This window comes from Hordeum vulgare, chromosome 1H, assembly GCF_904849725.1.
Source record: "Hordeum vulgare subsp. vulgare chromosome 1H, MorexV3_pseudomolecules_assembly, whole genome shotgun sequence".
Taxonomy (NCBI): Eukaryota; Viridiplantae; Streptophyta; class Magnoliopsida; order Poales; family Poaceae; genus Hordeum; species Hordeum vulgare.
Window position 1 is genome coordinate 12342567 of NC_058518.1, and position 14187 is coordinate 12356753.

A 14187-nucleotide genomic window follows, 5' to 3' on the forward strand; every position below is an offset into this window, starting at 1 on the left:
CCGAGTCCGGACCGGCGTCCTGGTCGTTCGAAGTCGATCAGGACTGATGCACGCATTAGTCCCGGTTCGTAAGTCGATCAGGACTGTTGCTCTGATCTGACAAAGAACAAATCTATGTTTACTACTAGTGTGTACACATCATCCGCCGTGCCTCTCGTGAAAGCTAACTTATACCTTTCAGGAAAGAAAAAAAAATAGAAAACACATTTTTTTTCGTTTCTGAGAAGCATGATCGTGCCTCTCGTACAAACAAATCCACGAAACAAAACCGTACATCTCATAAAAAGGAAGTTTTTTTCTTTTCTGAATGGCAGGCCGAGGCTCTCACAAGAGCAAATCCGCGCCTCTCAGGAAAGCAAAATTACACCTCTTGTAAAAAAAAAAACACGAAAAAAACGTTATTTCCGTTTCAGGGAGTGATCGAGTGATAGTTGGGGGTCTTCCTAACAAACACTGGTCAACTAGTTGCTCCTGCTTGCTCCAGGCTAATGCACAGCCGAGGGACAAGTTATTTTCCTTTGCTTAGTATATGGCGATGGCCCAAATTAACCTGGTTCGTTCGGCTTCCGAGCGACGGACGACTTCAGAACGAAACTGGTGACGGACAAGAATACTAGTTCGAGTCGAACTCATCATCATCTCGATATCAAAGTACGTACGTGCGTTCATCCATCCATAAATACAAGAGAAAGGAGCACACACCTAGCTACGAAAACCATCTGAGTCCACGGTTTTTTCGCCCTAGCTACATCTTCTCGTAGTTAGACCGCCTATCATCGTCACCGTCCTCATGGAGAGCGAATCCCCGTCGTCCTCGTCAGCGGATCCTCACCCGTCGGCGCAACCCTATGCCGTCGTCGACATGGCTATCAAGTGTTTGAACCAAGGCGCATGCCGAGACAAGATCGAGGCGTTGGCTGCCGCGTGCGTGGGGCAAGAACCACCACCGGACGCCGACGCCGACGAGGCCCGCGCCAGCGCGCGGGAGGCGCTGGTGAAGTGCATAATGGACGTCGTGGCAGCCGCTGCCCGTGAAACGGCGGAGCAGGAGGGAAAGTCGAGCTGATTGTGATCGACGCCGGTTCTCTCATTACTCATTAGCTAATTGGCGCTATATACAACCTAGTTTCTTCATGGATGTTTTGGATAGCTTAATGATGTGGAGTTTTTATGATGTAGAGTCGTAACTTATTTTAGATCCCTGCTATTTGGTTTTGAGAGGGTTGTCTTGTGTACGCACATCATGTGCGCAGCTTTGTAATGCTTTCATCATTAGTTAATTCAGCCCTATATATACAATAATGCTACACCCACGTAGAGCTACGTGAGTTTATGTGCTGATTAGGATCGACGCTGACCTGGCCGCGCATACCGTCTGGAGCGAGAAACAGAAATAATTGCGGGCATAAAAATTATTTGTGGTGAAAAAACAAACGCAACCCCCAGGCGATAGATGTCAAGCACAGATCGGCCCGACGGCCGCGCGACGCGGCGAGTAACCTGCCGCTAATTACGCAAGGGGAAAACAGAAAGGCACAGACAGATCCGTTTTTCCAGATTTTAAGATCGCCGCCTTCAACTTTTGATCATCGGTACTGCTAAACGAAATTTCCACGCGTTGCCGATCACAGTGCTTGCATCGTTGGTGGCCTGCGTGGTGTGCCTGGCCTAGCTGACGACGGGGAGGATACAAGGTTCAGTCTGCTGCTACTGCTGTTGTTCGCTGTATTCTGTATTCTGCGTTTAAGTCAGGAGTATTGTTCATGGTTAAATATATGTGTTGTTATTGTTTGACCATTGGTGTTAGATAGACACTACTAGTAATGCTAAGGTCGTGGTGGTAATCTAGTACCCTTGCTGATTTTCATAGCTGCTCATGTGTACGTATCCTGAATTCCTGATGCTTGTTGAGCTGGTGACGGGTGCTTCTACTTCTCGAATCCAATCTTTAATGGAGATTCCTCCCAGGATTGATGACGAGATCTGCTAATTTTGTGATTAGTTTGACCATTCGTGTATGCAGATGCTGGTAATGCTACGGTCGTGGTGGTAATCTAGTATTCCGGTTGCACGCTGGTGGGCAGTTCGTGCAGGAGTTAAAAATCCCTGCGAGGTCGCTTGATCCGAATACGATACACTGCTTTCGTCAAATATGTGTACTGTTATCGATTTAATCGTCTTGTTATGTTCAGCATGAAGGTCACAAGTTCATGGTTAACATGCCAACATTTAGGTCACTCTGTTACAAATTTAGTTTTGATTTCGTAGAAGAGTGACTTTTTTTCATGATCATAGCAATGGATGATGGAATAGTTGGTGTTCAAGAATCAAGTGACATGTATATTTCAAGTGATGACGACGGCATTAAGCAACAAAATCAAAGCAACATGGAAATTGAACATGACCATATTGAAGATCAACCAGATTCGTTACTTGGAGACCCTGAATTGGGGATGACCTTCGATACTGAGAATGAGGTGCGAGAGTACTATATAAAATATGCTAAAGCAAAAGGCTTTGGTGTGACGAGAAGAATCTCACATAGTGATGATAATGGACAAGTAAAGTACCTTACACTTTGTTGCTCTCGGTATGGTAAGACTCAATCGAACTCAAGAAATATGTTGAAGCCAAACCCAACAGCCGGGATAGGATGTGAAGCTAAAATTTATGTTACACGTGGTCCTGATGGGAAGCTTCATCTTTCAAAGGCGATTTTGGATCACAATCATGCATTGAGTCCACATAAATCTCGGTTATTTAGATGCAATAAGAAGTTAAATTTCCATGTCAAGCGCAGGCTTGAGCTGAATGACCGCGCCGGAATAAGAGTAAACAAGAATTTTAATTCTTTTGTTGTGGCAGCAGATGGTCATGAGAACCTAACTTTTGGTGAGAAAACTTGTCGCAATTTTCTAGAGATAACAAGAAGGTTAAAACTTGGTAGTGGTGATGCTGAAGCGGTTCGTGACTATTTTATCAAAATGCAATCCGACAATCCAAACTTTTTTAGTGTCATGGATGTTGATGATGAATCCCGACTTCGGAATGCTTTTTGGGCTGATGCAAGAAGCAGAGCAGTGTATGAATCTTTTCATGATGTCATTACTTTTGACACAACATACTTGGTGAACAAATATGATATGCCTTTTGCTTGTTTTGTCGGAGTGAATCATCATGGCCAATCAGTGTTGCTAGGGTGTGCTTTATTATCAAATGAAGATACTCCAACATTTGTCTGGTTATTTGAAGCATGGCTTACTTGTATGTCAAATCGCCATCCAAAAGCTATTATAACTGATCAAGCAAAAGCAATTCAGAATGGTGTGGAAGAAGTTTTCCCTGAATCTCAATATAGATGGTGCTTGTGGCACATAATGAAAAAGATACCCGAGAAGTTAGGTGGATATGATGAATATGATCACATCAAGGTTGTTGTTGGCAGGGCGGTTTACAATTCATTAACAATTACAGAGTTTGAAGTTGCTTGGATGCATATGGTTGAGAAGTATAGTCTTGATGATAATGAATGGCTTAAAGGGCTTTATGAGCATCGGAACCGTTGGGTTCCAGCTTTTGTGAAAGATGCCTTCTGGGCAGGTATGTCTACTACACAACGTAGTGAGAGTATGAATGCCTTCTTTGATGGATATGTTAACGCAAAAACTACATTGAAGCATTTTGTTAGCCAATATGAGAATGGTCTCCGTGATAAAGTTGAGAAGGAGAATATTGCTGATTTTAATTCCATCAATTCAACCATACCTTGCATCACACGCTTTGCCATCGAGAAGCAATTTCAATCAGCCTATACAAATGCAAAGTTCAAAGAATTTCAAGAAGAGCTAACAGACATTATGTATTGTGATCGGAAGTTCATAGAAAAGGAAGGGGCAATAGAAACATATGAAATAACTGAGGATGTGTTAATTGATGAGGAAAAAGGATGGAGAAAAGATATTGTGTACCATGTTTATTTCAACGAGGAAGAGTTCGAAGTTAAGTGTTCATGTCGTCGCTTCGAGTTCAGGGGTATACTCTGTAGGCATGTATTATGTGTGCTCACTCACATGAAAATCAAGGAGGTTCCTCCACAATACATTGTTGATCGGTGGAAAAAGAATGTGAAAAGAAAGCATAATTTTATCAGATGCACATATGGTGGCATGGAAGACACGCCTGTTGCAAAACGTTTTGATAGATTGTGCAATTCTTTCTACCCAGTTGCTGAGCTAGGCGGCATGTCAGATAATTCATGCAATTCTTTGATTGAAAAACTTCACACCCTCAAAGTTGAGTACTCTAGCAGCTCAAATTCTGAAAATGATAAGGAACAGGTTGGTACACAGGAAGATGCACCTTCTAGTGCGAAGGCAACAAGTAAAACTATACTAAGTCCAATAGCTGTTAGATGTGCTGGACGTCCTCCTTCATTGAGGAATGAATCAAAGGTTGATAAGCTTATTCGTCAAGCAAACGAAAAGAAGAAGAAAGCTGAACAAAGAGACAAGAAAAAAGCTGAACAAGAGAAGAAGAAAGCTGAACAAAAGAAAATGAAAAAAGAAGAACAGGAGAAGAAGAAAGCTGAACAAAAGGTATTGTAGCCTATATTACGTGTGATCACAAACTACTTTTTTCTTCTTGTAAAAACTCACTAATGTTGCACTTATTTCAGGCTCACTCCATGAATTTAAACAAGAAAAGGTCCAATAATAAAAGGAAACAATCAGACGCTAATATTCTAGAACAAGATCTTATGGAACATGCGGTATTTGATTCTTGTTCTCCGTTCTACAATAATACTATTTTTTATAGCTAATAGATCTGCAATCTGAAACAGAGTCAGGAAGCAATTTATTTGGATGACATAGCTTGTAGTAGCACAGTTCAGGTATTTTATTTTGTCAAATTTTGATTTGCAGTAAAAACTTGGTAATCCATTAATATAATGACTTTATTTGGCACAGGGATCATTTGACTTTGGCATAGCGACTGGCAACATAAATCCAACCCCAGCAGCTGCAATACCATATGAAGGTTCATCATCAATGGTTATGCCTCCAATTCTAGGAGAATATACAAGTATGATGTTTCAGGTTCAGCAAGCATCGACTGTACTGTCCAGTCCTGCAGAATTACGCTTCAATGGAATTGGAGGGCTCAACAATACGACGGATCAGATTTAGACATGATTTATGTAATTTGAAGATGTTTGATGCAGTATTTTTCTATGCACTTGGCAACTTTAATGTAATATTTGATGGAGTATATGTTTTGTCATCTTGTTTTCCCTAATGTACTACAAAATTATTTATAGGATTGTAAATTTTCATGGATATTTGTGTGCGCACATTGCTGGTAGTTTATCAAGTATAAGCACACTGGAGATTCACGTCAACCCTTCTTTTCATATCTCTGAATATTTTGATCTCTGAAACTGCACTTTGTGTCTCTAATCATCTCTGTGTAAAGCTGAACAAAGTCCAGAGCTTTGATGTGGCCCAGCCAAGCTACCAACAGGATGCAAAGCAGAACAAAATTCAGACCAAAGCAGCACGGTACAATTTCTAAGCAACAAACTTATGTAGCTCGTCGATCTGGCCCAGCCATGGCCTGAGACCGAAGAGGTTGACCGACTGGACGCTCGACAGCAAGTTGACCAGCGTCGTCGGCCACCACACGACGAGTCAGTACATCGAATTTGGCTACATGGGACTTCACCAAGGCGCCGCCAGCGTCCATACGAGGAGGCCGCCTCGTCGCCAAGAGCCGGCCGTGACGCTGTCAACGATTAGGAGATCACCTCCCCACATCGGAGGAGCCATGCATGGCGCATCCAACTAGTACGAGACTGCCTCTCCGCCTCAGAGTAGCCCGTTGTCGCGCCGCGGAAGATATCTTCGCGTCCGGCAGTAACAGAGGAACTCGCCGCGTTGCGCTGCCGATCGATGGGAAACTCGCCGCGTCGCGCGGCCGTCGGGCCGATCTATGCCTGGCATCTATCGTCTGTGGGTTGCGTTTGTTTTTTCACAGCAAGTAATTTTTATGCCCGCAATTATTTCTGTTTCTCGCTCCAAACGCAATAATGCTACACTCACGTAGAGCTACGTGAGTTTACGTGCTGATTAGGATCGACGCTGACCTGGCCGCGCATACCGTCTGGAGCGAGAAACAGAAATAATTGCGGGCATAAAAATTATTTGTGGTGAAAAAACAAACGCAACCCCCAGGCGATAGATGTCACGCACAGATCGGTCCGACGGTCGCGCGACGCGGCGAGTAACCTGCCGCTAATTACGCAAGGGGAAAACAGAAAGGCACAGACAGATCCGTGTTTCCACATTTTAAGATCGCCGCCTTCAACTTTTGATCATCTGTACTGTTGAACGAAATTTCCACGCGTTGCCGATCACAGTGCTTGCATCGTTGGTGGCCTGCGTGGTGTGCCTGGCCTAGCTGACGACGGGGAGGATACAAGGTTCAGTCTGCTGCTACTGCTGTTGTTCGCTATATTCTGTATTCTGCGTTTAAGTCAGGAGTATTGTTCATGGTTAAATATATGTGTTGTTATTGTTTGACCATTGGTGTTAGATAGACACTACTAGTAATGCTAAGGTCGTGATGGTAATCTAGTACCCTTGCTGATTTTCATAGCTGCTCATGTGTACGTATCCTGAATTCCTGATGCTTGCTGAGCTGGTGATGGGTGGTTCTGCTTCTCGAATCCAATCTTTAATGGAGATTCCTCCCAGGATTGATGAGGAGATCTGCTAATTTTGTGATTAGTTTGACCATTCGTGTATGCAGATGCTGGTAATGCTACGGTCGTGGTGGTAATCTAGTACTCCGGTTGCACGCCGGTGGGCAGTTCGTGCAGGAGTTAAAAATCCCTGCGAGGTCGCTTGATCCGAATACGATACACTGCTTTCGTCAAATATGTGTACTGTTATCGATTTAATCGTCTTGTTATGTTCAGCATGAAGGTCACAAGTTCATGGTTAACATGCCAACATTTAGGTCACTCTGTTACAAATTTAGTTTTGATTTCGTAGAAGAGTGACTTTTTTTCATGATCATAGGAATGGATGATGGAATAGTTGGTGTTCAAGAATCAAGTGACATGTCTATTTCAAGTGATGACGACGGCATTAAGCAACAAAATCAAAGCAACATGGAAATTGAACATGACCATATTGAAGATCAACCAGATTCGTTACTTGGAGACCCTGAATTGGGGATGACCTTCGATACTGAGAATGAGGTGCGAGAGTACTATATCAAATATGCTAAAGCAAAAGGCTTTGGTGTGACGAGAAGAAGCTCACATAGTGATGATAATGGACAAGTAAAGTACCTTACACTTTGTTGCTCTCGGTATGGTAAGACTTAATCGAACTCAAGAAATATGTTGAAGCCAAACCCAACAGCCGGGATAGGATGTGAAGCTAAAATTTATGTTACACGTGGTCCTGATGGGAAGCTTCATCTTTCAAAGGCGATTTTGGATCACAATCATGCATTGAGTCCACATAAATCTCGGTTATTTAGATGCAATAAGAAGTTAAATTTCCATGTCAAGCGCAGGCTTGAGCTGAATGACCGCGCCGGAATAAGAGTAAACAAGAATTTCAATTCTTTTGTTGTGGCAGCAGATGGTCATGAGAACCTAACTTTTGGTGAGAAAACGTGTCGCAATTTTCTAGAGAAAACAAGAAGGTTAAAATTTGGTAGTGGTGATGCTGAAGCGGTTCGTGACTATTTTATCAAAATGCAATCCGACAATCCAAACTTTTTTAGTGTCATGGATGTTGATGATGAATCCCGACTTCAGAATGTTTTTTGGGATGATGCAAGAAGCAGAGCAGTGTATGAATCTTTTCATGATGTCATTACTTTTGACACAACATACTTGGTGAACAAATATGATATGCCTTTTGCTTGTTTTGTCGGAGTGAATCATCATGGCCAATCAGTGCTGCTAGGGTGTGCTTTATTATCAAATGAAGATACTCCAACATTTGTCTGGTTATTTGAAGCATGGCTTACTTGTATGTCAAATCGGCATCCAAAAGCTATTATAACTGATCAAGCAAAAGCAATTCAGAATGGTGTGGAAGAAGTTTTCCCTGAATCTCGATATAGATGGTGCTTGTGCTAGTTTCATCATGGATGGCCGAGTCTTAGAGCGTACCGGTTCGGCCGTTGCTATGAAATCGGATGCATGAAATGTTGCTCACCGGAGACGAAACAGGGGTGCTGCCGGAGTTAGAGAAGAAACGCATCGAATCAAGGACTACAGATCTGGTGGATGATTTCTGATTCAAATACTCTCAGCAGCAGCATCGGGAGGCCGCAGGATCGGGAGGCCACCACACAGCTTCCATAGCAGCACCACATAGCAGTCTCCCATGGCAGCATGGGTCCATCATTGCAACCTCGCCGGAGCTTCCGACGACCGCCGCGGCGCTCCACTGCAACCTCGCCGGAGCTTCAGCTACCGACCCGGCGCTTCACTGCAACCTCGTCGGAGCTTCATTCCAACCTTGTCGGAGCTCGAACGACCGTTGGCGGTTCACTGCAGCTCCGGCGGCCCTTCAACGCAACTCTGCGCCGCGAGCTCCATGGCAACACCTCGACGTGCGCCACCAGTGAAGCTGTGCCATGCCAACACAGCGAGCTCCATGGCAACACCTCGACGTGTGCCACCGACGGAGCTTCACTGCGCCACGCCGGCGTGGCGGGCTTCATGGCAGCATCTCGATGTGCGCCACCGGTGGAGCTTCACTGCGCCACGCCGGTGCCACGAGCTTCATGGCAGCACCACGATGGCGTCCGACGAAGCGTCAATGCAGTGCTGCCACCGCGCACGGCGGTGCTCCAACGCAGTGAGACGCCGATGGGGTTGCTGTGGTGAAGCACATGGCAGGGACGGGCGGATGAACATGCGACGGCGATGCGCGTGCTTCGTCGTTTGCAGCACCGGCGGACACCATTGCATCCCCCGGTGAAGCCGCAACACCAGCGCGGCGGAGCTCCACTGCAGCCGCGGCAGCGATGCGCGGTGCTCCAATGTAGCGTCGGCAGCCCGTCGACGCGGAGGTGGCGGCGTTGCCATGGGACTCCTCTCTCGGGAGTGACGAACAGGGGTGGAGGAGGGGAAAAATGTGTGGAACAAGACGTTCGGGAATAGATAAGGTCATGGAGGGGAAGCGGTGGATGGTCGCAGAGGCACGTGTCAAACGCAGAGGGTGGTTTACATGTGGTGATAATCAACCAGTTTATTTTGATGCTTTTTCTTGAATCAATCGATTCTGGATCGGCTCCGGTGTCCCAGATGAACACGCTGCAAGGTAGAGGATGACAGGGTGGGACCCATAGTCAGTGGCGGAGAGCTGAGAAAGAAAAACAGAAAAAAAGGAAGTGGAGGGGTGGGTGCTCGCTGGGCTAAATGGGCCGGTCTGCTATTTCAATAATTCGCGTGTGCGAGGTATAGAAATGGGCTTCGTCTGCTGTGCTTCTATAGCCCAAGGTGAAGAGTAAACACTACGAAAACTAAATCGTGCATAGGAAAGTCTCTTGGCTAAAATAAAATATCAGTTAAATTCCTAAAATACTATAAACACACAGGAAAACACTATAGCTACATAAAAATAATGAACAATTTTTAGAGACCAAAACTAAATAAAATACACACAAAACTTCTGTAAATTATATTTTGGGGCTTTGTAAATGTTCCACAAAACATGTTAAAACTTCAGAGATAAAACCAAATAACAGTTAAAGAATCTGCAAACAAAATATATTGAAGGAGTCATATTTCCTTCTCTCATAATATTTTATTTTTTGAATGAGAATTGTTGTCAATATTCAAAATCGAAATGAGAGAATACTCAATTACTCCACCAATATTATTATTTGATGAAGTCATATCATCCTCTCTCATTTTTGAATTGGAAATTCCTGAACATTATAGGAGCTTCTCATCCGATTTTTGGCAACTTCCGGGATGTTCTTCCCCTGATTAATTTTTCTGTTTTTTCTTGTCTTATGATTTTTTTCTTATATTTCGAAAATTACTTGATTTCGTCAACATTTTCAATTTTTTTGAAAATTTATGAAAACACAAAAATTACATGAATTCATGATTTTTTTTACAAATTTAAAAAAATATTTGTTAACACTATTTAATTTATGAATCTTTTAATTTAATGAACTGTATTCAAATTTATAAATATATTTTCAAATTTTTAAACAGTTTTACTAATTTGGAAAACTGTATAAATGTTTAAACATTTTTTAAATACATGAACTATTTGGAATTGTGGTAGTTTTTTGAATGCTTGAAAAATTTAAAATTTATGAACTTAATGTGAATTCCTGAACATTTTATTAATTCTTCCATATTTATCAAATTCATGTACATTTTATAAATTATGGAGAAAAATAGAATCCTCTAATATTTTATGAATCTGAAAACAGGTTTCAAATATTATAAAGAAATCTTGAGTCTGTTAACAAGTTTTTAGACTTATGAAGAAACAAGTTTTTGGGTTTAAAACTCAAGTTGTTGAGTATGAAAAAGTTACAAAAAAGCTAACATTGGAGAAGTGCTGGCAAAACGAAAAATTTCGATGAGCTCGGTTTATAATTTGCTAGTTAAAACGAAAATCCGGGAAGAAAACTAGTTAGAGAACATAGAAGTTCCTTCATATTCAAGCGCAGAGGAAAGGAACATGTTCTTGATGCATGAATCACTTGCTGAGGATGAATTCACAAGGACCTTAGGCCTAGTACTTTTCGCTCGATTCTGGTGATTCTAGGTTTGGAAAATCAAAAGCTTAAAAGAACTCGATTTGATTGTCTAAAATCATCACACAATCGCTAGAATCGGTAGTGCAATCGAAAATCGCGTGCAAACCTTGATTCTGGCGATTCTAGGCACTTCCATAAAATAAAACGATCCAGTTTGAGACAATACACCTATTTCAAACGCAAATTACAAGGGAAATGCCACTAGAGGCTAGCCGCACGAACGAAAACGAGTCGTGCGACTCCTTCCTCTTGCCCTGCATCCCCCACTCCCCGCTCATCCTCGTGGTGGGGTTCCAGGGGCGCCGCCACCCGAGTGCCCGCCCTAGCAGCTCCTCCGCCAGCCCAACGCCGACCCTCCGCCCCACTCCTCCGCTCCGCACGCTCGCCTCCAGGCCGGGAGCCGCTGCTCCGCCCCGTTTGGTGTTCTCAAGATGAAATGACTAATTCTCGGAGGCATACCACGGTACAAACCAGATGCCCAAAAGATGATTGTCACTTCATACATGTGTCTCGACAACTTCATTCATGATAGCTAGCTGCATGATGAGCATTTTGATAACTTTGATAATGATGCGTATGTGCAACCCCATTGCCATTTACAGGCACCAACGCTCTACCACCCGAAGATGATGGTACCATGGCCGCAACACGTGAGGCTATTGCTACCAGTCTTGTACCAGGAGATTAGTCAATCTATTTGTACTGGAACTTCTTTTGTAGCAAAGAAAACGCGAAAACCTTCGTTACTGTAATATTTATCTATCTAAGATATTCATAAATCGTATTCATGCTCATATTTTATGATAAATTGTTTGAAACATCTAAGTGTTAGCAATCCAGCATCCAATTTTTGTTCAGAGGCGTTAATGATATTTCAACATACAACTTGCCCATAATATCAGACCACAATCTCCGACAAGAACTCGATGGCTGATTCAGGCTGATTTTGAAGGAAGATGATTGTGGTAAAGTTTCCCAAAAGCTGATCCTGGAGAATCAAAAGTTGAAAAGAACTCTGCCTTAGTGTCGTTGTGGGCTATTTGAAAGGTCATACATAAGGATATATACCAGTCGCCTCTTTTGATTTTCTTCATTTCTATCTCAATTTAATGTGTTTCCTTTAAATTTCTATGTTCCTTTGTTTTTATTATTGTTTTTATTTTTCTTCAATTTTCTTTCGTTTATTTTGCTTCTTTCTCTTTTTTTTGTATACATTGGCAAAAAATTATATGTTTAACCATTTTCAATACATGATTTATGTTTAAAAAATGCATGTTTAATGACTTTTTTTATACACATTGTATATTTTCTGTATATGTTAGGAACATTATTTTTACAGCTTGAACATTTCTTAAGTGTATGATTAAGATCGTTTGTTACGCGATCATCATTTTTTTTATGTTTTGATGTTCCATTTTTCAATCCATGTTCTACATTATTTATATACACCAGAATATTTTTTACATGTGTATCATTATTTAAATAGATGATTAATTTTTTCTCAAATAGTTTGTCTTTGATGACTACTTTTTCCGTACACATTATACATTTTCGTATGTGTCTCGAACAGTTCCAATTTTTTTGAAATACACGATTAATTTTTTTTGATATATGTTAAATAATTTGTTTAAAACTAGCAAAATAATCAAAGATTTACTTTTTTTGTGAGAATCAAAGATTTACTTACAAAAATACTCCCTCTGTAAACTAATATAAGAGCGTTTAGATTACTATAGGGGTTCCATGCCACCGACAAATGAGAGGAGCTTAGGCGATAAAATTTAGAGGTGTGGCTGGCCCAATATTATGGCAGGCCTTGGCTTGTCAAGAAGCGCTCTCACTTTCCCTTGACTTATCACTTGCAGCTATACATATTGCTTCAGACTGTCAAGGTGTGATCAAAGATATCCATGAAAATACCGGTGGGCTACACTCTAGCATTATCAAGGAGATTCATCTTACATCTTAGCAGTTCTCTCGCTATTCCATCATCTTCAAAGGAGGAGAAACTAACGTTGAGTCACATAGCCTCGCTAGACATAATCTATGCCTTTTTTTAGATGCCATGTGTGGCTCCTTAATCCTCCAGATCTGCGTTGTATCCCTATAAACTTTTTTAATCAATAAAGTGAAGTGTGTTTAGACTAAAAATAGCTAGAGGAGCTTAGGTGTTTTTTAGAAAAGGAGGATGAGCCCCGACTTGTGCATCTGGAAGATGCATGCAGTTATTTTATTAACTATTCATAAAGACCTTACAAAACAATACATCAATATATCTGAAGCCGTCATCTTGGCAACATCTATCGCTACTCCTATCCAATGATGAAGGGGTGCCGAATGTCCGAACTGAATACTAAATAGACATCACACCAAAGTCTCACATCTAAAGCTGGATGCCCCGATCAAGCCACATACCGGGTCTAGGGCACAAATCGGTTTGATGCACTCTCATAGGTCGTGGTCGTCGTCTTTCATCATCCATCTTCAGAGCACGTACTGACACATTGACCTTGCCAAGCCTGCCATCGATGCCCTCGCGGCGCTAGACAATGCCTCCACCGTACGCGCATTCATCATCATCCATCCGTCATTGAGACTTTGATGCGCCTCGCCGCCGAGACTCTACGACGTTGATGTGTCACAGGGAACATCGCTGCATCGTAGATGCCGTCCACTGGTCCCTCGAGCCTATGTACACCTCCAAGAATGACACCCTTAAGAGGGGTACGACACATGAGTAGCGAATAGAGGGTCTAAAGCTTGTCTCCAATGATGCCTTCAAGAAGGGGATGACGTAGAAAGACGCCGCCATCGCCGACCTTGGCAACGTCCCAAGAGTAGGGTTTTCACCCGGATCCTCTTGAGGACCCTCCATCCAACATCGTGTGCATGGAACCGCTACCAATCATCGTCGCCACGCATGAAGGTCGTACCAGTCGGATCGGATCTGACAGGAGACCAGGCCCACCACACCCCCGCCACCGGGATCAGATTTGATCTAACCCACCGCCGCTGCGGGTACGCAACCAATGTACAACGGGCCGACTCCACCGCATAGTCCCGATGAGGCCGCCGCCACCGTGATCTGCCACCGCTGAGCTGTCGATCCCCGCGCCCGCTTGACTCCGCCTCCTGTCGAGACCGCCCCGCACCAGCCCTTCAAGGCGGAAAGAACGGGATCCTGCCTCCGACTACCGTAAGGGGCTTGCATCGGCCGCCCCGACCGACGACGAGGTTGGCGGAATGTGGTGAGGAGGCTAGGGGAAGGAGATCCCCGCCGCCGCCCGAGTTGCCCGTGGGAGGGGGGCGCGGGGCTGGGAGTTGTGAGATTAGTCCTCTCACGCTTGAGTGCCTAACAAAAATGATACATAAGTA

At 43.2% G+C, this 14187-nt stretch overlaps 2 protein-coding genes across 2 annotated transcripts; one reads left to right on the top strand and one right to left on the bottom strand.

The window, feature by feature from the left end:
• Positions 1–2453: 2453 nt before the first annotated feature.
• LOC123395368 (protein FAR1-RELATED SEQUENCE 4-like) lies at positions 2454–5186 on the top strand. Its single transcript, XM_045090361.1, has 4 exons — positions 2454–3245; positions 3978–4337; positions 4676–4768; positions 4968–5186. Exons 1-4 carry the CDS (start codon positions 2454–2456, stop codon positions 5184–5186), a joined length of 1464 nt encoding a protein of 487 aa, XP_044946296.1.
• A 3495-nt stretch (positions 5187–8681) lies between these two features.
• LOC123404674 lies at positions 8682–9128 on the bottom strand. The gene has a single exon (XM_045098614.1). It carries the CDS (start codon positions 9113–9115, stop codon positions 8810–8812), a length of 306 nt encoding a protein of 101 aa, XP_044954549.1. The 5' UTR covers positions 9116–9128; the 3' UTR covers positions 8682–8809.
• Positions 9129–14187: the final 5059 nt, after the last annotated feature.